General features: G+C 40.7%; 1 protein-coding gene across 1 annotated transcript in view; it reads left to right on the forward strand.

Annotated features, from left to right (window-relative positions):
- Window positions 1-27,217, forward strand: part of WNK4 (WNK lysine deficient protein kinase 4) — a 320,113-nt gene that overhangs the window by 286,465 nt on the left and 6,431 nt on the right. The window contains exons 16-20 of the mRNA XM_040331198.1: window positions 9,464-9,545; window positions 12,425-13,103; window positions 13,483-13,685; window positions 21,558-21,652; window positions 22,732-22,791. Of these exons, the coding sequence (XP_040187132.1) occupies window positions 9,464-9,545; window positions 12,425-13,103; window positions 13,483-13,685; window positions 21,558-21,652; window positions 22,732-22,791 (1,119 nt within the window). The remainder of the gene's footprint in view (window positions 1-9,463; window positions 9,546-12,424; window positions 13,104-13,482; window positions 13,686-21,557; window positions 21,653-22,731; window positions 22,792-27,217) is intronic.

A 27,217-nucleotide genomic window follows, 5' to 3' on the forward strand; every position in this document is an offset into this window, starting at 1 on the left:
TGTGCAAGCGCCGTGTTCAGCCGACTCTGAGCTATTTATGTTTCCTCTTTTTTATCACATGGGGGGGCTCAGAAGCCTCCTATGTGATGGTGTGTGTGTGGAGGGGGGGGGGCGGCGTTGAAGGGCCCGGCCTTGGGGCGGCAAAGGGAGTAAATCCGGGCCTGCTTTTAGTGCATAACTGCTTTAATTATTGACATACTTTATAAGTACAGCAGTTAATGCGTGTGAGACACTGCACTAATGTAGCAGATAAAGTGAAGAACCATAAAGGATTTTACTTCTAGGGTAGGGGAAGAGAGAGAATGCTCCTAGGGTAAAGCTTAAGAGCAAAGTGGACTGCTAAACTGGAGAGGACCCAGCATAGACTATACCCTGTATGAGTCACAATAGAGGGCAAGAGTAATCAGGGTGCTCTCAGTGGCACGGTCCTGGGGTAGGCAGGTAGAGGGAAGAAAAACAAAAGTGGGTGGGGGAGGGGTGCGATCCAGCATGAGTTGGGAGTTGTGGGGCAGTGGAGGAGGATGGTGGTTAGAGAACCTCTGGTTTTCTAAAAGGCAAGACTTGTATGCATCAGTAATTCTATATCCTTGCCATTAAAGCCAAGTACTACGGAATCATGTAGTGGTATATCTGTGATGACTGGTGAGATCTTCCATCAGCATAATGTCATTAAACCCTTTAAAACTGCTGTTTTATCATGGTGGTGCAGTTTTTTTTTCCAAATTGCAGGAATGCAAGCATGGGCTGCATTTACCATATAAATCAAAACTGAGTGCCTATATGTCCCAAAGGAAAGTTATTATGATGAAGTGAGAAGAATCCTGGGGATTTATTTATTGAGTGGTCAGTGAATTTCTGCATAATGAAGTGACCCTACCCCCAGACCCTGTCAAGTTTGGGACACGACCAAAATATATGGAGAAGGTGTCCATCTCTGCTGCCACTGGGAAAAAACTATGGAGTGCTTGCTGTGTCCGGTACTAGTGAGTCGTGACTTTATATTTGCATTCTTGATATTTACGACAGATGGAGGATTTGGTACATAAGGTCAAGATCCTGGACATCTGCCTCTGGGTGAATACACAGACAAGATCTCTCTCCCAGTGAGCCAGTAAGGCAGATGGAGAAGAGAGATCATCCTGCTAAAGTAGAGGAATAAAATATGTCTATCTGGCCTTGTTTGGGAACATTCCCTCTTAAATTAAGGCAGTAATGCCCTCTACACACGATCGGTTCATCCGATGAAAACGGTCTGATGGATTTTTTCATCAGATATCCGATGAAGCTGACTTTCATCAGTCTTGCCTACACACCATCAGTTAAAAAAAACGTGTCAGAATGCAGTGACGTAAAACACAACGACGTGCTGAGAAAAATTAAGTTCAATGCTTCCAAGCATGCGTCGACTTGATTCTGAGCATGCGTGGATTTTTAAACGATGGACGTGCCCACAGACGATCGTTTTTTTCTATCATTTTTTAACCATCAGATAATTTTAAAACAAGTTCCTAGTTTTTTCACCGATGGATAAAAAAACGATAGGGACCACACACGATCGGTTCGTCTGATGAAAACGGTCCATCAGACCGTTTTCATCAGACGAACCGATCGTGTGTACGCGGCATAAGACTAAAAAATTAGATAGCTGTTTCTGCTTTCAAGGGTCCAGTGAGAAATGGGTTGGATCTAAGTCAGTGTGGCCAGGGGGGTCTATGTATGGTTGGCTTGAAATAAGCTGGTCTCTCAGATAGCTATGAATGAAGAATTCTGATTACCTGGTTGGAAGGCATTATTTCCTAAGATAGAAAACAAAGGAGAAGGGATCAGAGATACCTCTCATTTGCACAAAAAGGTTTAAGCTAAAGTTGAGGTAGACTTCAGAGTTGGGTGGGATCAAAACTCTTGCAGGGGTGGCAGTGAACATCATGGTAGTGTATGTAAGGGAATGGAAATAAATTCCTGTTCAATGACGACCCACAGTTTGGTTTGACAATGGTGACACCAATCAATGAGTCTATTTAAATGAGAAGCTGCATACTGTACTAAAGTTTTTGTTTTTGGCCCGCAAATGATCATGTGCCTAATAAAGAGATAATTTTCCCCAAATCCAATTTAAGTGTTTATAGCAAATATTAAATGAATTTCATTTAAAAAAAATAATAATTTGTTGAAAAAACATTAGGTGAGTGCTTAGGTGGTTGTCGATCCTGATTTTTTTGGTATACTTTTAAAAGCACCCTTATGTTTTTGCTAATTTTGATCATATACAATTTAAGGAACAGCTCAGTTCTTCAGTTTCTTAGTAAACATAAAAAGCAAAAATCTGTAATAAAGTAATAATAAGACACTCAAAATAAATAATCTTCAACCAACAACCTTTGCAGATAGCGGTCTTCCCTGGCAATAATGTAATAATGTTAGCCTAAATGGTATATTTGTAAAAAAAAGCGCATTCAATGCCAGTTGACCAGTGTTATTCTCTGCTGATAAACACAGTGGGTGGCTCCCATTTTTTTCCACTGGAGCAGAATTCTGAGGTTCTCTGCAAGAGTCAGTAAAAAAGCAATGTCTAAGGTTACAATGCATTAATATTAGCAAATATTGATTTATACGTCTTCTGTAGATATGCTGCAACCTGCCTCAGCTAATAACTTACAACAAGTTATCTGGGGTGCAACCAGACACATTTAGGGTCACAGCTGCTGAATCCTGCATGACCTGAATACACATTCTTGATTAACTTGATGAAAGCACATACAGGAATACCCCAGTAGATTTATGGTAAAGCAAAGGACAGTCACTCATTTCATATGACTTCAGAAAAACTAAATCTGATTGGTTGTTGCACATTTTCCTTCTGTGCACTGGCTTAACATGTACACATATCTAAATAGATTTAAACATATTACAATATCCTGTAACACACGAAGAAGGCAACTGTTTTTTTTAATAGAAAATGCTCAATAGCTTCAAAATAATAACGTACTTAAAGTAGTATTAAACTAGGAACATTTATATATTGCAGCATTCCGTGTAAGCACTAGTAAGCTGCAATATATTATATTTTTGTTTTTGGGTTTAATACTGGTTTAAAGCACAATCTTTAAACAAACCTTCTTAGTATAAAAAAAGAAAAAGAAGAAGAGTTTGTTGCCATTTCAATGTAGTGCAGTGATTTAATGTTGAAATAGTACAGGAATAGGCAAGTAAATGCAAAGATAATTTTGCCAGATGGCTTACATGCATAAGTCCTGAAGAAACCAAACTCTGTTAGTGCTAAGTATTTGTTTCTAATTTTACAGACCCTTTAATGACTGGCTTGGTACCAATGGAATGGCGTAAAGAAAATGTGTTACCTTTATTAAAAAGGGGATCAAGGTCACCCAGTAACTATTGACTTATATGTTTAACTTCTGTTGTTAGGAAGATATTGGAGGGGAAAACACAGGACCCCATACAAAAGCACATAATAGCAAATAATACTATAAGCATGCCAGCATTGATAACCAAATAACAGATGTTGTCAAACAAATCTAATTTCCTTTTATGAGGCAGTAAGCAGAAACTTGGCAGAGAGATAGCTGTTGGTGTAATATATTTAGACTTTGCTAAAGCATTTGACATGGTTTCTCACAGACGGCTATTGTGTATCTATTGGTTTGGAAAGACTTTAGTTTAAAAAAATTATTGAAAAATCCTTTTAAGGTAACAGCCAAGGCTCTTGAGCAATTAATCATGCCATTGATAGTTTAAGATTTTATAGTCTATGTATAGCTAAGACCTTTTTTTTTTTCATTTGGATTGGGAAAGAAGGGGTTAAAACCATTCCCAGTTTATTTTTTGCTGTCAGCATCCTATTGTGGAGATTTCCCGTCACTCCCGTGCTAGTGAAACAACAGAAAGCTAGAGAAAAACACTTTTAAATGAGGGGGAATCCCCTCTTTGACAGTTGTCAGAGGAACAGATGTCCCTGTTAGAAAATGTGCTCTCACCTCTTGTGATGGTGGCAACTGAAAAATGTTTAATTTAATAACCCCTTATATCTTTGTTGACAATTGAAACAAGGACAAGTAGTGAGGGTGAAACTACTTAGCAGCAGAAATATAAAAAGCAGGAGAACAATTTGGGACTTTAAATGAGGCGGTGACCTGGTAAGGTCCATTGCCTCCATCCCTGTTTAAATGAAAAAGGTAAAAGGAAGTGGGACTTTGAATGAAGCATGCAGGTGTAAAAACAATCACATTTATTATATATGTCAGTAATAAGGTACAAATGGTAATCATGGTTCATTATAAAATCAAATACAATATATATATATATACATATAATAAAACAAAATGCCACATGATTGCAGACAGTTCATATTACGTAATACACATATTTGAGAAATATCTTATGAAACAGATGATGAATTGAAACACAGCATATAATATATATAATATATATATATATGTATTGTATTAAAATTTTTATAATTTTTATAATTTTTATAATGAATTATAAACAAAGTGTGTTACTGCGCCAATCCTAATTTAAATAAACCTATAATTAATAAACCAACAGCATATTGTGAACTCAAACTCCCAATTAAAAAACAAAAACAAAATAAATGAATACACCATAATCCAATGTGACTATATGTATACGACTATTCCAGAAATAAATCTGAAAGAGAACCAAATAGCTCTTGATTCAATATAAAAAAGTCCAATGTTCAAAAGCTCAAAGTGTTTCTTAATGCAAATGTATAAATAGTGAATCTTCCACCGAGTTGTGCCACCGCCACCTACTTCCAAAATGCACACTCACCAGACCCAGATATAACAATCGCCTTTAGAAATTGGGATGGATATCTCCTCTTCTTACAGCCAACACGCTATTTTTCCTCCTTTCATGCAAGAAGTGGTACCTTAATTGTCTTAAAACAAGGGACTCATCATGGTGCAGTTTGCGCAAAACTGCTTTATTTGTATAAAAACATATATGAAACTCACTCACATGGTATTGTGCCTCCAGACCGGCACCAGTCCTTCTAGCAGTACCGAGCGCCACCAACGCTCATCCGTTTAGTTGTTCCATTTGACGGCATGCACTCCACGCCTCTTGCGTTACCCAGAAGCCTCAATGCGTTTCGCAAGCGGTGTTGCGTTATCAGGAAGCTTCCTAATGACGCAACACCGCTTGCGAAACACGTAGAGGCTTCTGGGTAACACAGGTTGAGCGGAAATACGTCACGTGCTATACCCTGCCGTTGAACGTTGAACTGCATAGAGCAGGGGTCTCAAACTCAAATTACCTGAGGGCCACAAGACAAGTTTTCATATGCCATGGGGGGCCGCATGCAAACTTTCAAACTTCAAAAACAACAGTACTGGTGTCAGCGAACACATTATTAACCCCCAGCACTGGTGTCAGCGAGCGCATTATTACCACCAGCACTGGTGTAAGTCAGGGTTTGACAGATTTGCTTGGAATCTAGGAGCCAGCTAAAAAAGTTAGGAGCCAGAAAACGCACCCCGTCCCGACGAGCTTGCTCACAGAAGCGAACACATACGTGAGCAGCGCCCGCATATGTAAACGGTGTTCAAACCACACATGTGAGGTATCGCCGCGATTGGTAGAGTGAGAGCAATAATTCTAGCTCCTCTGTAACTTAAAACATGCAACCTGTAGATTTTTTTAAACGTCGCCTATGAAGATTTTAAAAGGGTAAAAAAGTTTGTCGGCATTCCACAAGCGGACACAATTTTGAAGCGTGACATGTTGGGTATGAATTTACTCGGCGTAACATTATCTTTCATAATATTAAAAAAAATGGGGATAACTTTACTGTTGTCTTATTTTTTAATTAAAAAAAGTGTAATTTTTTCCCAAAAAAGTGCGCTTGTAAGACCGCTGCGCAAATACGGCGTAGCAGAAAGTATTGCAACGATCGCTATTTTATTCTCTAGGGTGTTAGGATAAAAAATATATATAATGTTTGGGGGTTTTCTTTAGAGGGAAGAATATGGCAGTGAAAATAGTGTAAAATGACATTAGAATTGCTGTTTACCTTGTAATGCTTAACTTGTAATACCAACGGCCACCACCAGATGGCGCCAGCTCACATCTGGTGGTAATAACTTGTAATACCAACGGCTCACCACCAGATGGCTCCAGCTCAAAAAAAAAAAAAAAAAAAAAAAAAATTTTTTTTTTTTTTTTGCTCCCCTCACTTCCACCCTGCCTGAGGGCCATTTATAACTGGTCCGCGGGCCGGTACTTTGAGACCACTGGCATAGAGTCAGAAGCATGGGGCGTACGCCGTCAGATGGAACAACTACACGGATGAGCGTTGGTGGCGCTCGGTACTGCTAGAAGGACTGGTGCCGGTCTGGAGGCACAATACCATGTGAGTGAGTTTCATATATGTTTTTATACAAATAAAGCAGTTTTGAGCACACTGCACCATGATGAGTCCCTTGTTTTAAGACAATTAAGGTACCACTTCTTGCATGAAAGGAGGAAAAATAGCATGTTGGCTGTAAAAAGAGGAGATATCCACCCCAATTTCTAAAGGCGATTGTTATATCTGGGTCTGGTGAGCGTGCATTTTGGAACTTGGTGGCGGTGGCACAACTCGGTGGAAGATTCACTATTTATACATTTGCACTAAGGAGCACTTTGAGCTTTTGAACATTGGACTTTTTTTATATTGAATCAAGAGCTACCGTATTTAGTTCTCTTTCAGATTTATTTCTGTTTACAATATTATTTTATTATTTTATATAAGTATTACAAGGGTTTACCCTATACACAGCAGATATATATATATATATATATATATATATATATATATATATATATATATATATACACTGTATAGATGAAGGCCATCTGCATATAATTGCAGAGTACAGTATATATTCTTACATATCTTCAATGCATATCTTCTTTATAAAGAAAAAAGGAAAAAAAAAAGAAAAAGAAAGAGAAAGATAATAAAAAATAAAAGAAGGAGGGGAAGAAAGTGGAGAAATTACGAAAACATTATTAATTATAATCACTCGAACATAGCTAAACAATGGTAGGATTTCCCTTAACCCAGATTGGAAACTCAGTTGACTGTCGAAACTTGGACCAAACGGACCAAGTATGGGAGAACTGTTCTTCTCTTCCCATTTCCCGTGCCAACAGACCTTCTAAGCCTCTAATAAAGTCCATTTCAATTGCCCATTCCCCCAGGGAGGGTACTGTCGTTGATTTCCAGTGTCGTGGGATGACTGCTCGGGCTGCAGCGAGGAAATGTCTAAGCACATCCTCCTTTGCTTTCTTTAAAGATCCTCAAATCATGGTTAAGAGAGCCACTCTGGGTGATGCGTGGATAGTTATATGCACTAGTTTTCCATATAGGTCAAAGATATGTTTCCAAAACCTTCTCACCGGGGGACAGTCCCACCAGATATGTATCATATCTCCCTTTGACTCATGACAACGCCAACAGATATCAGATATATCCTGGTTAATTTGATGGAGGGTAGAGGGACACCTGTACCATCTACTCACCAGTTTATATGCCTTCTCTTGAGATCTTGTAGCTATTGATATTTTATGGATCAAAATGAAGCTTTTTTGCCAGTCCGATAAAGTTACAGTCTCTTGGAGGTCTTTTTCCCATTTCCGTGTATACGGGGGGAGATCAGAGTGGATTGATAGCAAAAGAATAGAGTATAATACAGAGACCGGGTGTGGTATTGGTTCCTCTTGCAGGAGCAAAGATTCAAATGCAGTTGGTTTAGCACAGATATCATGTTTTGATGGAATAGATTGTATATAACATAAAGCTTGATGTCTCTGTAGCCACTGCGCAGGGTTATGGGAAAGCATTGTAGATGAAGAGTCTACCATTAATAATGGGTCCGATTGGAGGACTTGGGCAATTCTTCTATGTTCCTGTTTGTACCAAGGGCCAAACACAGTTGAGTGTAAGGCTGGTAGAAAATCCGGCGTTCCAAAGAAGTGAGTCATAGGGCTCAATTGTTTTGATATTCTATAGATAGGTATCATATGATCCCATATGTACCAAGAGAGAAAAAAACAAAAAAAGAAAAATGACTGCTGCACACCCTTAAGAGTTATTACTACGTTTTATTAAATATCAGAAAATAGAGCATAAAAGGCATTAAAAACACACAGGTAACCAATAATGGTATAGTACCCTAGAAGTGACCTGAGAATACACTCACAAAAAACCCCCCGACAATATCGGTGAGTACTACATATTTGATAAATAGGTGGGATTCCCATATCCTTCTCTCCTTTGTTTATGATCCCATATGTGTAGTGTTTGCCTAGTGAGATCTGCTGGAATTGAGAGGCCCTTTCGTAAAATAGACGAAGTCCACGGAAGGGCACAGAGATCTATAGGATGTATGTGACCTTTCAGTTGTACCCATAACTTGGATGAGGAGTGGTGAAACCAGTCAATAATACGTGTTAATATGATTGCTTTATGATAGATAGAAACATCTGGTACCCCTACTCCACCTTTGTTTTTCTGAAGAGATAATGTCCCAAAGCTAATTCGAGACTGGGCTGAGTCCATATAAACTTGGAAAATAGCCGGTGAATTTTATGGAACTACAAGGCCGGAAGATGAATTGGAATCGTTTGAAACAAATATAAGAGACAAGGGAGTATATCCATCTTAAGGGTATTAATTCTACCGAACCATGAAAGTCTCTTAAATGCATAAGATGTCAAAGTCATTTGAATTTTATGAAGCATCGGGAGAAAATTTAGAGAGTATAATTGTGATGTTGAGGCTGGGATATTAATCCCTAGATATCGAATCGACTCTAAACAGGTCTTGAATTTATATCTGGAATAGTCGTATACATATAGTCACATTGGATTTTGGTGTATTCATTTCTTTTGTTTTTTAATTGGGAGTTTGAGTTTACAATATGCTGTTGGTTTATTAATTATAGGTTTATTTAAATTAGGATTGGCGCAGTAACACATTTTGTTTATATTCTTCACATACCCCTATCTTGAGGTGTTTACAGTACTGCAGCAGTTAAAAAAAAATAATCTTATATATATATTTATATATATACAATATTGTTTAGCGCCGGTGACACAAAATACACATTTATAATGAATTATGTTTACCATTTGTACCTTATTACTGACATATATGATTCATACATCATTCAAAGTCCCTCTTCCTTCTCCCTTTTTCATTTTGCAGCAAAAAAATGTATTTATACCTACTCTATCTAAAAATAAACCAAAATGTTTATGGCTATACATACACTTATACTGCACTCAACTTAGGTGGGTCTTTACACCATCGTCAACATTTATGTAATTGCAGATTTCTACCTATACAGCTGCATCTCTAAGATTTACAGTGATCTTTAAATTAAGTGTATGTGTCATAATTATTTTAACTCCTTTGTTGTTTGGGGGTTTTTTTTAGGCACCATCCCTAATCTCTAAATGTGGTCCTCCATCACCTTCACCACAAGCAAGTCTCATGCCTTCTTGTAAAATCTTGGATGGTAAGTAAAATTCATTATATCTTTCTGTAGAGAAAATGCTAGTATTAAATAGTTTGAATGTACATTCTAAGGCAATCTGAATATCTTATCCTATACTATATTATCAATCATTGGAGGAATACTTTGTTATGCATATGTGCCATGTGAGAAGACAGAGGACATAAGACATGAAATGTAATAAATAATAAATAATAATAAAATATTAAATAAATGTAATGTAATAAATAAATAATAATATAATAAAACATGATAATGTACATGATCAGAAGACTTATTTCATGGTAGTATAAATGTAGCCACATTGCTTTAATCTGCTGTGAAATGGTACATAGGTTGGTACAAATGGACATTTTTCAGAACAACTATGTTGCTTACATAGACTTGCTGCCAAAAAATGTACCTGCAAAGAAGAAAGTGTCTGCACCACCCAACACCACTTGAAGTACTCCACTGAAGTCTTTGAAAATTAAACTTTCAATAATTTGATCTCCTAATGTCCTCAGAGTATTTACCTGCCAACTCTCACGTCACTATTGTGTCCTTTAGTGAATGCCCCTTTTTTTGAGGAATCCCTTGAAAAATTCATCAAGAAAAGAACTGAGGGGAAGGTACTCTTATCGAATAAGAAAAAAAACTAAATTCTTCTACTCTTATGACTTCTATCTCTACTCTACAAAAGAAGATTTCTATCCTGCCCCCTCCTCGCTTTTTTGCCTTTCAGTTTTCCAGCTTCAGATCAAAGGAAGGCAGATTTAATGACTCCCCCTGCACCAACTTCAGGCAAAAGGGGGTGGTTGTACCAGTTTCTTCAGAGGATGGGTTGCAAGGTTCCTATGTAGAATCCTGAAATGAAATGGGGACATCTGCCCGGTACTGGAACTAAAATCCCTAAACAGATTCCTTTGTGTACCAAAATTATAGGTGGAACCTAGAATCTGTTGCTTCCCTCAAACAATGGGCATTTCTTGCATCAGTAGAAATACAAGGTGCCTATCTCCATATTCCCATCAAAGCAATGTGTTTTGGATTTTGTTGCGGAAGACCAGCACTTACAGTTTGTGTCACTGCCATTGGAGCTGCACCCTAAGGATTCTCGAAAGTGCCTGCCCCACTTGTGGCTCGTCTACGAACCCATGGTATTCTTTTCACAGGTTATCTGGATGATCTTTTGCTTAAAGTATAAGTTCACCTGTACAGAAAAATCTGTAAGGTGAACTTACATAGGTCCCCCTCTTCACCACCCCCACCCAGTCCCAATGACCTGCAGCACGGCGATCTCCCGTTATGAGCCCTGCTATAGCTGCCTCACTGTTCCGGGTCTTAGAAACCCCCTCGGCATTTGCACGTCTTCTTCCCCGCTGAGCGGACAGGCTATGCAGGTTCTGATTGGTTGGCGCCACCCATGTGATGGCGCCGACCAATTAGAATGCTCTTAAACCACCCTCCTGATGAGGTACGTTTTGGAGATTAAGCTGCAGGGTTTGCTAAGACCCGGATCGGTGAGGCAGCTATAGCAGGGCTCATAATGGGAGATTGCTGCGCTGCAGGTCAGCGGGATTGGGCGGTTTTACAGATTTTTCTGTAATGGTGAACTTACAATTTAAGGACTCCTCAGCCAGGACCTTGTCTGTCAACGTCGAAAGGTACATCCAGTTCCTGCAAAACTTTGGCTGGATAATCAACTTTCCAAAGTCTGCCCTACAGACCTCACAATGTTTGAAGTACCTGGGTCTAATTTTAGACAAAGTTAAAGCCAGAATCCTCCTCCTCAGGAGAAGATTGCCTCCATATGGTCCAGCACTCAGACTTTCAGGTTGAAAATAACACCCCTCAATTTGCTTTTGTATAAGGGTTCTATGCCTCGTGGTGGCATAGGTCTCTCTTGCTTTTGTTTAGCTGATGTACAGGACATTGGCAGTACAGTTCAATCTCTCCCCAGCTCGGAGGAAATGTACTACCTTTAGAACTTCTGCTGCAGCTAGGCTCAAGCTAATACTCTGAAATTAATTATGTACAGTTTACACAACGCTCTACAACAAAAGGACAGACAGTACAATTGCAATAAAGTTTAATACAGTAGGAATCAGAGGACCCTGCTCGTTAGAGCTTACAAAATCCCAGTTTGTCTCCTCACCCAAATACTGACAAGACAGCTGAGATTTGCATTGTTTCCCCCTTTCCCTGGCAACCTATATTCAGAGCACTGGTCCCTAGTAATGTAAGAATTATGATATTATTATTATTTTTATAATTTGCCAATAAAGTGCGTAATTAGTGGTTTTCCTCTTGGATAATTTTTGCAAAAAGTTTAAGGAGAGTTCCAAGGCATTCTTAATGACTTGGAAAAGTTGAATAGAGTTTGGAATTTGGACACCAAATCAAAAACCAAAAAAAGGGGGGGTTGTGGGCAATTGGACTATTGCGGTACGATGAGCAGTTGTAAAAAATACACATGTGCATTTTTTACAACTGCTCTTTGTACCGCAATAGTCCAAATGCCCACAACCCCCCCTTTTTTTGTTTTTTGGTTTGGGGTCCAAATTCCAATCTCTATTCAATTTAGAATCCTGGATGGTGTTACTTTTAACTAACTTTACACTACATGCATCTTTTAGAGGCCAATTCTATATCAGGACCAGGAAAAGGCATTTCTACCCTTAAAGGAAATTGTTTATTGCTAATGAAAGTTTGCATGAAATACTTCTCCGAATCCAAAAAACTTGTATATTTATATATTTATTTTATTTATATTTATAAGAAGAAAGTTGAATAGTTTTTTATTATGATCACTGTAGAACAAATAATTGTTCTCTATGATTAAAGATCAGAATAATATACTGAACCACTGAAATCAGTTTCTTTATTTTGCGTTCTTACAGAGGTCCAACCAAAAGTTGTTGGGAGATTTCAAGTCACAACTGCACAAGAACCCACAAACTGTAATAAATCATGGGATGTGAACAGCAGCCTTGATATATCTCCAAGATCAGACACCACCCCAGAGCTGTATGAGACGGCTTCATCAGACACAGATTTTAGCACAGATGAGGACACAGAAGGAAATATATCAGAATCTGAAAGACTCACCCCCAGTGCCAATGTAGACTCACCTATGTGGGACCATGCTAGGCATCTTAGCTGCTCAGAATCTGGGGTTTGTGTCCAAAGCTGTGGGGGTCAATATTCTGGTGACATGAAAAGCTTGACCCCTGTAAGTAACATTGTAGAAGTATCAGAGGGATGTATATGTGTTTTCAATAACAACAACCCTACAGCAGAAGATGATTGCAAGGACATCACTGGCAATGAAAAATGCATTCACAATGACCATGTTATGAATGAGGAAAATAATGCAGACAGCATTTTAGTTTCAGCAAACATGAAAAGTGTTGATTCTAGCTCTTCTAGTGAAGAGGAAAACCAGGAAAGGACACCCCAGCAGATCTCCACAGTTCAGGTCTGGCTGCATTACACCAGAGGTATTGCCTATCTCAGCAGTGATGATACTGAGAGTGAAGATGAGGAGATATTTGAGGAGCTTCAACAGCTAAGACAGAAGTAAGTAGTTCTATTCCAGTTCTTCCATTTTCATCTGCCCCGACCTGCCCAGGACTGTGTAGTGTTTATATTTTGGTGAGAACTGGACATGCTCTGGCTATAGCGAATATTCCCTTTCCTGCTAGTAGAAGAATTTATCTGAGGTGTATTTTTACTTTTATGATGAGAATGCTGTTTGAAGGTTAATTAACTTTTGTCAACAGCTTAAGATGTTCAAGGTTTAAAGAGCGCTAATAGTCTTGTTTTTAAATTTTGCAAGACTAATAAGTAAGGCTGCATCATATAAAAATCATATACAGCATACATGACACTCACACTAGATGTAATGATTTGCATTATGACCATGTACTTACTGATGCCTTTTTTGTTTTGTGAATAGACACATGTCTGAAGTTCAGGTCTTACAAGCACTGCAGAAGAAAGAGATTGAGGAGCTGTATTCTAAGATGGGAAAAGTGCCTCCTCCGGGTATTGTGTCTCCAGCAGCCATGCTGTCCAGTCGACAAAGGCGTCTATCAAAGGGCAGCTTTAATCCATCGAGGAGGAACAGCTTGCAGAGATTAGAGCTTCTACCAGCTGCTGGTATGAATCCAGGGATAATACTCACAATTTATGCTTTGCCTATTTATTTTGTATGGTTATTCTGCAGCCTCAGAGAGTGTATACGATGAAACCTAGACTGATATTTAATGATGGGAACTTACATAGTTTTTATGAACAGACTATAGTGTACCACTGCTTCAAACAGACATATTTTCTGTGCATCCTGTATTAACTGCACAGAGGTCCTGAAGGCCCATCAGTACCTTAGTATGGTATAAGCATATTAAAATGTGGATAGATGACAAACATATAATTGTATTTTTGTGCTAGTAATATCACAGGAAATATCACTGCTGATGTTAGATAGTAAGCTCACAGATGAATGTTAGGATATAACTAGGACTAAGACCTAGGCTAAGTGCAGCATAAAACAGAACACTGCAAAAACACAATCGTAAGTGAACTTGTTGCCCCTGAGGAGACAGGTACAACCAGGTGTAACAAAAGAATGTGCACCCATCCAGTGTGTGTTACTGTTTAGCTACAAATAGGCAAAAATGCTTTCCTGTAGAGGGAACTTTTTCAGTCTTTTTCAGTCTTTAAACAGACTGAACAAATTACCAGACTGTAAAAGAGCACACAGGAGGGCGCAAGCACCTAGTGAATTATCGGAGGTTTATTAGTAAAAACAAACAGCCAAATCCACGCTCACAAAAGTAGGAAATACATAAGCATAATAATGCACCAAATTATGATCCACTGCGGATGTCCAGTGGCCTGACCGGATGCACCACTATGTTGGCCATCTGATGCTTTTTGAGGACTAACCCACTTCCTCATGTTTCCTTTCACTTTAAATAGTTTGTTTGGACCAGGCTGGTCCAAACAAACTTCCCTTCACTAAGTGCTGCACTGGCTCTAAGTACTGTATGAACTGTATGTAGCTTCAGCTGGGTTCCGCATGTGAGACAGAGACTTCCTGTTTCACACCCGGAACGCCGGTACTCAGCCATTCATAGAGAGCTTTGCATTCTGTGAATACATACAAAGCTTCCTCTGATTGGCTGAGGCGGAAAGGTGGGCTAATGACTTCATACTCTCTGACACACTATAAATAAGGAGAATTACACAGTGGAAATTAATAAATGATTTTAATTTTGAACATATATGTGTTTAACCACTTGCCTACTGTGCACATACACCCCCTTCCTGCCCAGACGAAATTTTAGCTTCCGGCACTGCGTCGCTTTAACTGACAATTGTGCGGTCGCGCAACGTGGCTCCCAAACAAAATTGACGTCCTTTTCCCCCCACAAATAGAGGTTTCTTTTGGTGGTATTTGATCCCCTGTGCGGTTTATATTTTTTGGGCGGCTATAAACCAAAAAAGAGTGTAAATTTTGAAAAAAAACACAATATTTTTGCTATAATAAATATCCCATTTAAAAAAAAAAAAAATGTTATCTCAGTTTAGGCCGATACGTATTCTTCTACATATTTTTGGTAAAAAAAAAAAAAAAAAAAATTGCAATAACTGTATAGTGACTGGTTTGCGCAAAAGTTATATTGCCTACAAAATAGGGGACATAATTATGATTTTTTTTTTATTTATTTTTTTACTAGGAATGGCGGCGATCTGTGATTTTTTTTCGGGACTGCGACATTATAGCGAACACATTGGATAAATGTGACTAGCAGGGAAGGGGTTAACCACTAGGGGGTGGGGAAGGGGTTAAATGTGTAGCCTAGTGAGTGTTCTAACTGTAGGCGGAGGGGGGTGACTGGGGGAGGTGACCGATCTGTGTCCCAGCATCGGTCTCCTCTCTCTGACACGACGTGGATCTCTGTGTTTGCACACAGAGATCCACGGTCCTGCTCAGTTACTGGGCAATTGCGGGTGCCTGGCGGCCATCACAGCCGCCGGGCACAAGCATTGTGTTCCCAGTAACGCAACGGGTGCGCGCGCGCGCCCCATAGCAGCTTTAAATGACAGGACGTCATATGACGTCCTGTCAGAACAACAGGGTATTCTGCCCGCCGTCATTTGACGGCAGGCGGGTGTTAAGCGGTTATAGGGTGATTCATGTGAAGGAAAAGAAGATGCGCTAATTAAATGAACCAATAAATGTGTTATAAAATTCAATGAATCAACCTCAAATCTCTAATTAAAATGATAATAAATTATATAATGGTGGGATAGAAGTGAATATATATACAATAATAAGTATATAAAAAAATGTTATTTTCCCAAGCAAACATCCCTCTTCACACTTTATAAGAGGAATACACGGATGGGCATGACAGCTGGATGCTGGATCTGCTGATATCAACATAAGAGGATTTTGATGTTATACAAACCTATGCTTATTGCGATCTCCTTTTGATTAAGGAGATCAACTTTTTGCGGTAAGGTGCCATCCATGAGCACTTGTTTGCGGTGTTTTGTTTTCCATTCCTTGGTGGAGGAGGAAGTCTATACATACCTATGGACTTACCCTGCAAAATTCTTTTCACTATTATTTGGACTGTCTGTGCACAATAATTTGTTTTGATCTCCTTCAGTAGGAGTCTTATTCATCTATTTATTTGGGCACTTTATTTTTATATACTTATTATTGTATATATATTCACTTCTATCCCACCATTATATAATTTATTATCATTTTAATTAGAGATTTGAGGTTGATTCATTGAATTTTATAACACATTTATAGGTTCATTTAATTAGCGCATCTTCTTTTCCTTCACATACTCTTGAATACTGGGGTTGCCCCCCTAGATTTTTTAGATTGCAGCTTTTTATACACTTTTGAGATTTATATATCTTATTTTTATTTATTAATTTAGTTTTTTTGGCGCGAATATTCACTCTTCACATAGGGTGATTCATACATGATGATATTCAAGTAGGTAAAATTCTTTCATATATAATTTCTGCACATGTTAGGAGACTAGAGCTGCACGATTCTGGCTAAAATGAGAATCACAAATTTTTTGCTTAGAAGATAGATCACGATTCTCTCTAAAACAAAAAAAAATTGGTATAACTTTACAGTTTCGTTTTTTTTTAATTAATTAAAGTGTATTTTTTCCCCAAAAATTTGCATTTGAAAGACAGCTGGGCAAATATAGTGTGACATAAAATATTGCAGCAATTGCCATTTTATTCCCTAGGGCAGGGATAAGCAATTAGCGGACCTCCAGATGTTGCCAAACTACAAGTCCCATGAGGCATAGCGAGACTCTGACAGCATCAAGCATGACTCCCAGAGGCAGAAGCATGATGGGACTTGTAGTTTGGCAACAGCTGGAGGTCCGCTAATTGATTATCCCTGCCCTAGGGTCTCTGCTAAAATATATATAATGTTTGGGGGTTCCAAGTAATTTTCTACCAAAAAATATTGATTTTAACCATCCAGTAAGGGCACATATACCCCCCTCCTGCCCAGGTGAAATTTCAGCTTCCGGCACTGCGTCGCTTTAACTGACAATTGCGCAGTCGTGCGACGTGGCTCCCAAACAAAATTGACGTCCTTTTTTCCCCACAAGTAGAGCTTTCTTTTGGTGGTATTTGATCACCTCTGCGGTTTTTATTTTTTGCGCTATAAACAAAAAAGAGCGACAATTTTGAAAAAAATATAATATTTTTTACTTGTTGCTATAATAAATAGCCCAATTAAAAAAAAATAATAATAATTTTTTCTCAGTCTAGGCCGATACGTATTCTCCTACATATTTTTGGTAAAAAAAAAAAAATCGCAATAAGCGACTGGTTTGCGCAAAAATTATAGCGCCTACAAAATAGGGGACAGAATTATTATTTTTTTTTTACTAGTAATGGCGGCGATCTGGGATTTTTATTGGGACTGCGACATCGGACACTTTTGACACATTTTTGGCACCATTCACATTTATACTGCGATCAGTGCTATAAATATGCACTAATTACTGTATAAATGTGACTGGCATTGAATGGGTTAACACTAAGGGGTGAGGAAGGGGTTAAATGTGTACCCTGAATAGTGTTCTAACTGTGGGGGAAAGGGACTGACTGGAGGAGGTGACCGATCTGTGTCCCTATGTACAAGGGACACAGATCGGTCTCCTCTCTCCCCCTGACAGGACGCTGTCTCTGTGTGAGCCGGCAATGAGAGATGATCTCATATGTTTACATTTGAGATCATCTATTTTTACAGCGGACACTATGGGACGGATTTGCGGCCTAAACCGCCCGCAATGCGCTATTGATTTCAATGGGTAGCAGCGGTGGAGGAGCGGTAAACTCCTTCACCGCTCCAAAGACGCTCCAGTGTGAAAGCCTGCAGCCAAGATTTTAACAAGAGAGTCATACGACTGTGGATCTGACTTTGCCCCACAACTTGAAGTACGACTTCAATGAGCAGGGACGCGACTTTGATCCCCCAATAATTAGGGGGAACTCCACGCGTTTTTTTTTTTGAAAAAAAAAACGGCATGGGTTCCCTCTCCAAGAGCATACCAGGCCCTTGGGTCTGGTATGTATTTTAAGGGGAACCCCCTACGCTGAAAAAACAGCATGGGGATTCCCCAAAATCCATACCAGACCCTTATCCGAGCACCCAGCCCGGACAGTCAGGAAAGGGGGAGGAGACGAGCGAGAGCCCTGCGGCCCCTCACCCCAAAGCACCCTGTCCCCATGTTGATGAGGACAAGTGCCTCTTCTCGACAACCCTGGCCGTTGGTTGTCAGGGTCTGGGGGCGGGGGGCTTATCAAAATTCGGGAGCCCCTTTAATAAGGGGTCCCCCAGATCCTGGCCCCCTACCCTATGTGAATGAGTATGGGGTACATCGTACCCCTACCCATTCACCTGAGGGAAAAAAATGTCAAGAAAAAAACACACTAGACAGGTTTTTAAAGTAATTTATTAGGCAGCTCTGGGGTCTCTTACGACTCTTCGGCCTCTTCTCCTGCTCTCCGATGCCTTCTCTGTGCTCTCCGATGCCTTCTCTGCGCTCTCCGTTTCTCCTCCTGCTCTCTGGTGCTTTCTGCCTTCTGCCGGGCTACTCCGCTATCTTCTGCCAGCTCTTTTACTAGCGGTGGCCCGGTCTTCATCGACGTCTTCTTCCCTCTTCTCTTTTTGCGATGTTCCCACGACACACCCTCCGACTGTAATGCCGCGTGCGCGGTGCTCAACGACTTATATAGGCATGGGGCGTGGTCACTGGGTGATGTCATCCGTTGACCCCGCCCTATAGAACGTCACAGTCCCATCATGCCACGGGACTGTGACGTCCTATGGGGCGGGGTCACCGGGTGACATCACCCGGTGACCCCGCCCCATGCCTATATAAATCATTGCGCACCGCACACACGGCATTACAGCAGGAGAGATCATCGTGTCAACATCGTAACAAGAGAAGAGGGAAGAAGATGATGGAGAAGACCGGGCCCCGCTAGTAAAAGAGCTGAAAGAAGATAGTGGAGGAGCCCAGCAGAAACCCCCGGAGAGCGCGGAGAAGGCACTGGAGAGCGGGAGAAGAGAGCGGAGAGTCGGAAGAGACCCCGAAGTCGGAAGAAGACCCCCAAAGTCGGAAGAAGACCCCCTGATCTTCCTAATAAATTACTTTAAAAACATGTGTAGTGTGTTTTTTTTTCTTGACACTTACATCCTCCAGGTGAATAGGTAGGGGTACGATGTACCCCATACTCATTCACATAGGGTGGGGGAGGGATCTGGGGGCCCCCTTATTAAAGGGGACTCCCAGATTGTGATAAGCCCCCCGCCCACAGACCCCGACAACCAATGGCCAGGGTTGTCGGGAAGGGGCCCTTGTCCTCATCAACATGGGGGCAAGGTGGCTCAGGACGCTCGTCCCCACCCCCTTTCCTGACCGGCCCGGGCTGGTGCTCGGATAAGGGTCTGGTATGGATTTTGGGGGGGAACCCACACCATTTTTCGGCGTAGGGGGTTCCCCTTAAAATCCATACCAGACCTATGGGCCGGTATGCTTACGAAGGGGGAACCCATGCCGTTTTTTTTTATTGGCGTGGAGTTCCCCTTAATGCACAAGTCGTGTACAAGTCGCATGCCAAAGTCGGATCTGTTAATATGGAATCTGACTTTGATCTCACTTCAGAAAAAAAGTAGTGCAGGAACTACTTTGAAGTCTGCATGACTTCGTGCCAATATGAATGGTAGTCATTGAAAATCATGGAGAATGACATGTCATACGATTTTGCCGTCCAAAATCGTGGTACAAGTCGTATAAGTGTGAAAGGGGACTTACACACACAGAAGTTTATCCCTTTGATATAAGAGGGAAGCATTAGTTTCAATGTTTCCTGTTAAAAACTTGGCAGACTGCCCGGATATTTTCTTTTGACAGCTGATAAGTCTCTCCACTTGTTATATGAAAGAATCGGCAAACTCTACATTGGAGATCGTCAGGGGGGTTGAATCGAGATCACAGTTTTTTTTAACGATTAATTGTCCAGCTCTATAGGAAACATTAGCCAAAATCTCTATGAAGTGGATATAACCACATGTAGCGGTATCCCTGTAGGGGCTGCTGGATATTGTGGTCCACCTGTCACCCTGCCTAACCCGGCATTTACTTCCCAGTCACTCTTAAGACTATTGTCTGTATGTTTGTTTTGTATTTTATTGAGGAATTTTAAACTTTGATAGGGTAAGGGAAATTATGGGATGCCCAGAATCAATAATGGAATCGATAAGATGATCAGATGGAACCTCTATTTACACTTCTAAAGTTCCAGTTCCCTACAGCACAATGCTTATTAGTATACTGTTCCTCTCTCTCCTGTACAATACTTGGTTCCTGGTACAGCTAGCACATGGTAGGTCCAACTCTGACTCTGTCAGGCCTTAGCAACTGTCATTTTCAGGCAGGGACCGTGGGCCCCTTTACTGTAGCCACAAAAATAGGAAAGTCTTTAGTGCTACCTGACCTTAGTCGACTACTGGTCCCAGTCAGTCCTCTTTAGGCCCTGCCAGCCTTCCTGGCTCCAGCTGCCCACATCCACTGCCAATGACATCACAGTCTCTCCTGCTGGCTCTACATCCATCTCAGACTGCACTGTCCCAGTCCACTCCAGCATGCCTCCCCAGATTTCTCAACTGTGCCTGTCACTAACCAGCCCTCCTGGCTGCACTCCGGTGGATCCCTCCTGGAGACTTGTCACACTAGCTCCCATTGTCCTTCTTGGTCTCTCTCTGTGCCTCCAGTCCAGATCCTTCTTTGTTACTCAGAAAGGCTCTGACTTGCACCCGAACACCACAGACCCAAGGTCACCCCCCCCCCCCAGACTGGGGAGTGCCTCAAAGGCCCCGACAACCTAGTGCTCCATCTCCAGCTTCTTTCACCCGACAACTATCCCCCCTCTCCAGCTGGGCTGACTCTAGGTATTTAAGGAGGCCTGTCCCATGCTGTCAATCAAATCCAGTGACGCGGGCGGCATGGCCAAGTCCTACTGTCTGTGTCAATGGACGCAGCAGCAGGACTCATGAGTGTGTCTGCACCGAGTTTAAAGTTTACAGATGGAATCAGTACAGATTTAGATAAATGTACAGTTGATTACACAAAAATACTGCTTCCATGGTATTAGAGGTCATAACACTTTACTATATCATTGAGAAAAATAATTTGAAGGCTAGCATGCATTATATACCACCCAAGGGTGCTAACTAAAGCTGTTTAATGCATTCTTGATTACAGCTACAATTGGGATATTAGTAGTTTTAGAAATATTAACTGAAACGCACTTCATATGATATATATTGCAGAACTATGTGTAATAAATTTCACTTGGTCTAGGTTATACACACTTCAAAAGAATTGTCGAGTCTGTAAAATAATAATATGAAGGTCCATATTTTGTTCTAATACAAATTCTTTCATAACACCTTAACAGGAATCAGGAAGAACTCACTTGGAGGAAGCAGTACCGGATCACAGGAACATCATCCAAATAAAGCAGTCACATTCACAGGAGATGTCACAAAAATGGTGAGTATGACATATGACTGAATATGACAGTCTCAACAATAAAGCATAAATGTTATTATTTAAAGTGGCTGTAAACCCACTATTTTGACTTTTACCTACAGGTAAGCCTATAATAAGGCTTACCTGTAGGTAAGGAGAATATCTCCTAAACCTGCACGGTTTAGGAGATATTCCCCTCGCAATGCGGGCGGCGCAGGGGGAAATCCACGGCAATAGGACCGGCATCCGCGGGACCCTGCCGATTTTAAATCTCCCGCGCGATGACATCATCGCCGCTCCAGCCAATCACAGCGCTGGAGCGGCGATACCCGGAAGACACGGCGGAGCAAGATGACATCCTGCTCGGCGTGGACCAGGTAAGTGGTGTTCACCTCGTTCCGAGGTAAGTATTTCATAATCGGCTAGTATGCGGTGCATACTAGCCGATTATGCCTTTTGCCTTGCAGGTTTTAAAAAAAAAAAAAAGTTTATGCGGTTTACAACCGCTTTAAGGCAGTGGTCATCAACCCTGGGGCCCACTAACAGGCCAGGTTTTATGTATTACCTTGGGGAGATGCAGACTAGAATAATGCAATCACTGAGCAGCAAATTATATCACCTGTGATGTATTTCAGTTATCTTGCAAACCTGGCCTGTTAGTGGGCCCTGAGGACAGGGTTGATGACCACTGCTTTAAGGGACATCAGGTTTATGTGAATCTGTCCATTAAAACAGATCTATATTATTTCAAATGCATTACACATATACTAAAGAAAGTTATATCCACCCTGATTATTTTTTATATTATTATCTGATTATATTATTTAACTGTTAGAAATTGTAATTATTGTGCTTAAAGGGTAGCTATCTTAAAAATCATCATGATCTGTCATCTCCATATGATGTCATATGACAGCAAGTAGAATCTAATGCTCAAAATTGCATTGCACAAAATATGCTTAGAAATGCATTCTAAATACCTAGGAGGTATTTATTTTGGGGATGGCAGAAAGTGATGATTTTTGCATTATTGTCACAGTGTTCTGTACTGGGACACAAAGATGAGTGTAAAGTATTAATTAGAATTGTTCTTGTTTCAGATAACTACTGGAGGATTTTACAGTGAAGCATGTGATCAGGATAATAAAGGAAAAGTAAAGGTAATTTTTTAATTAAATGCTTGCTTTGTGAGCAATGCCAAATCCAAACATACTGTATGTCATACAGAAAGGAAAAAATACTACTGGTACTACCACTGTTGACCACCAACCAGCCTAAATATCTTACATCTGCACCATCACATCAGCATGTTGCTATTGTTGTTGTTGCTATTAGTTAAATTATTTTATGGTGCCTTACACATGGGGCAGGCTCCATTGGAGTCTGCCTGTTCAGCTGGGAATCATGCCCGCTCCACTTATTCAGAGCGGAACACAGACACAGCCCTCCTCTATGGGCAGTCAGATGTAAACGGACCGCCTGTCTGTTTAAACTGGACTGCTATCCAGTCCCACAGACAGATGGGGAATGGATGTGCTTTTAGTGGACAGAATGATACCCGCCGCTCCATAGAGGAGAATGGAGGGTCTGATTGGGTCCACCTGAAAAACTGACAGACAGAACTGATCGTCCACCCGTATGAAAGGGCCTTAAGCTACCTCCTATGACAGATACGTTTCAGAAACAAGGAATCATCGATCTAGTTACTGTAAACGGTAAAACATAAGACTAACAAAAACATTACATTTTTGGTGAAACAAATATAAAACTGGTGGTACATTTCAAATTTGATTTCCTACTATCAAAAAATGTACATTGGCGAGAACCTGATGCCGCGTACACACGGTCGTTTTTTGTCTTGTAAAAAAACGTCGTTTTTTCTCATGAAAAAAAAAACAACGTTTTTCAAACTTCATTTTAAAAAACGACGTTGCCTACACACCATTGTTTTTTCAAAATGCTCTAGCAAAGCACATCATAACTTGCTTCTAAGCATGCGCGGGTTTAAAAACGTTGTTTTAAACATAGTTTTATCCCACACACGATCATTTTAAATGACACAAAAAACGTCATTTTGAAAAACGACATAAAAAATTGAAGCATGTTCGAATTTTTTTTTGGTCGTTTTTCAAAAGACAAAAAACTAAGTTTTTCCCACACACGATCATTTTAAATGACGTTTTTTAAAACGTTGTTTTTTTTCATCACAAAAAACGACCGTGTGTACACGGCATGAGGCTAGGTGCATTTAATTATTTATATTACATTCCTTAAGAAAGAAAACAAGTTTTAATTTGAGCTATCACAGTACATGTAGCTCCAGAGATCAATGAGGGCTCATTTCCTGCTTGACACGAAAATGCTAATGCTCAAAGCTTACCCACAAGTTTACTTTAAAGTAAACACATGGGGATGTAAGTGTATTAGCTGCTATTACTGACTTTTTGGAAAATGAAAGTTCTAGGCTGTCACCCAGACCTTTTTTGGTGGGTCACTAACAAAGAACAAGCACGTGTACAAAAAAGTTATGTAGGGCTGCCAACAGAAGGGTACAGGCATTCCCCCATCATGGGCCCCATCGGCAGGAGGCTTAGCAGAGGAGTACTGCCTATACCCCCCTATAGAGACAGTCCTTCTGCACACTGTCTGTCTTTCTGCCGGAGGCCCTCAAGAGCATCCTCCTGCTAGAGCCGGAGAGCTGCCCTGCACCCTGTGCTTTAAAAGTCACTAAGATTAGAAGTCATTACAACTTTTACTACTGTTTGTCTGCTGGGCCCATTGTGGTACTTGTGGAAGTCTTAAAACTATCAAAGGTCTGCAGGCTGACCTCTGCAGCACCGGAGCAGCTGCTACTTTCCTTATTGAATGAATCACATTCACATTTACTGGCATTGGAATGGAATAAGGAAGGAATGAATGCCATGGCTCTACAGTGAAGTTGACAATCACAGCCCCAGATGTAACACTTTAGAAGTTTTTAGTTCTTACCTCCGAATTAAAAAAGTCATCAGGGCAGTTCAGAGTACACATCAGGTGCACAGGCAGACATGGATTTAGCCAGAACAGAACAAATAATATCTGCCTGTCTGACTATGTAAAGCACACACCTGCTGAAGCCTGTGGGTGTCCATAGCCCACACCTGACCCACCACCTTAGAGTGGCAGACTGGTACAGCGTCTAGTAGTAGTGTAAGTTGTGCTAGTGTTACCTACATTGTGGGAAGCTGGACTGGTACATGCAGAGTGGGAAATTATATGCTCCAGACTCTGGATCACTGTCCCAGACATCAGCTGAGATAGCATGGAGCCACATAAATTAAACCGTATTGCACCAGAAAGCCTAAACATCTCCACTAGCTGCAGTACATGAGGACTTCAACTCTGCAACAGATTTAAACATCAGCGTCAGTGACGTAGTACATGGTGCAATTTACAGCCAACATCTGCTTCCATTTAAAAAAAGCAAGGCTATAGTTCCAGTTTATTGGCTGGACTTAATTGGTAGCTGCCAGAGTTCCCATCCAGCTACCAATTAAGTCCAATCAGATGTGGATGCTCTTATAAGGTATAATGGAACTAAAGCTATAAACTCGAACCACAGCTCTGCTTTGTTATACGATAGCAGATGTTAGCTGTGAATTGCACTGTTTAATGCATCACTGACAGCGGGGGGGGGGGGGGGGGGGGGATGTACGACTGTCAGGTAAGCTGTGTGGGATTTCTAATAGCAACTCTGATGGTTATATTAAATTAATAATCTTCACGCTCACCAATAAACTACAAAGAAAAGCTGCAGCACTCAAAGTTATAACAGAACCTCTATAAAGAAATCATCCAATTTGCTGAACTAAAACACTGCCACTTTCAGAGAGTTTATAGATGGATTCATCCATGAAGTAATTTTTTGACGCGACAAGTAGGGTAAAAATCTACGACATTTGTGGAATATTTGCAGTGAAAGCAGCAGTCCAATCCATGCAAGCGAGCAAACTATCAGCCAGACCAAGGAGTGAGCAGTGAGCATAGGTTGCATCCCGCTTTGTATAGCCATGTTGAAGCTTGTGCTGTTTTTACCTGTGAAAGTGTGGTTACACTTTTATTAAAAAGGGATACATTTATCAGACAGAGAGCACAATTTCTTTCTTCCTTTTGTATCCTTTATGGCCTGATATACAGGTGGTTCTCAAAAAATTAGCATATTGTGATAAAGTTCATTATTTTCTGTAATGTACTGATAAACATTAGACTTTCATATATTTTAGATTCGTTACACACAACTGAAGTAGTTCAAGCCTTTTTATTGTTTTATTATTGATGATTTTGGCATACAGCTCATGAAAACCCCAAATTCCTATCTCAAAAAATTAGCATATTTCACCCGACCAATAAAAGAAAAGTGTTTTTAATAAAAAAAAGTCAACCTTCAAATAATTATGTTCAGTTATGCACTCAATACTTGGTCGGGAATCCTTTTGCAGAAATGACTGCTTCAATGCGGCGTGGCATTGAGGCAATCAGCCAGTGGCACTGCCGAGGTGTTATGGAGGCCCAGGATGCTTCGGTAGCGGCCTTAAGCTCATCCAGAGTGTTGGGTCTTGCGTCTCTCAACTTTCTCTTCCCAATATCCCACAGATTCTCTATGGGGTTCAGGTCAGGAGAGTTGGCAGGCCAATTGAGCACAGTAATACCATGGTCAGTAAACCATTTACCAGTGGTTTTGGCACTGTGAGCAGGTGCCAGGTCATGCTGAAAAATGAAATCTTCATCTCCATAAAGCTTTTCAGCAGATGGAAGCATGAAGTGCTCCAAAATCTCCTGATAGCTAGCTGCATTCACCCTGCCCTTGATAAAACACAGTGGACCAACGCCAGCAGCTGACATGGCACCCCAGACCATCACTGACTGTGGGTACTTCCCAGTCTTCCTCCAGACTCTGGCACCTTGATTACCGAATGACATGCAAAATTAGCTTTCATCCAAAAAAAGTACTTTGGACCACTGAGCAACAGTCCAGTATTGCTTCTCTGTAGCCCAGGTCAGGCGCTTCTGCCGCTGTTTCTGGTTCAAAAGTGGCTTGACCTGGGGAATGCGGCACTTGTAGCCCATTTCCTGCACACGCCTGTACACGTGGCTCTGGATGTTTCTACTCCAGACTCAGTCCACTGCTTCCGCAGGTCCCCCAAGGTCTGGAATCGGTCCTTCTCCACAATCTTCCTCAGGGTATGGTCACCTCTTCTCGTTGTGCAGCGTTTTCTGCCACACTTTTTCCTTCCCACAGACTTCCCACTGAGGTGCCTTGATACAGCACTCTGGGAACAGCCTATTCGTTCAGAAATTTCTTTCTGTGTCTTACCCTCTTGCTTGAGGGTGTCAATGATGGCCTTCTGGACAGCAGTCAGGTCGGCAGTCTTACCCATGATTGCGGTTTGGAGTAATGAACCAGGCTGGGAGTTTTTAAAAGCCTCAGATATCTTTGCAGGTGTTTAGAGTTAATTAGTTGATTCAGATGATTAGGTTAAGAGCTCGTTTAGAGAACCTTTTCATGATATGCTAATTTTTTGAGATAGGAATTTGGGGTTTTCATGA

Source organism: Rana temporaria, chromosome 12, assembly GCF_905171775.1.
Source record: "Rana temporaria chromosome 12, aRanTem1.1, whole genome shotgun sequence".
Taxonomy (NCBI): domain Eukaryota; kingdom Metazoa; phylum Chordata; class Amphibia; order Anura; family Ranidae; genus Rana; species Rana temporaria.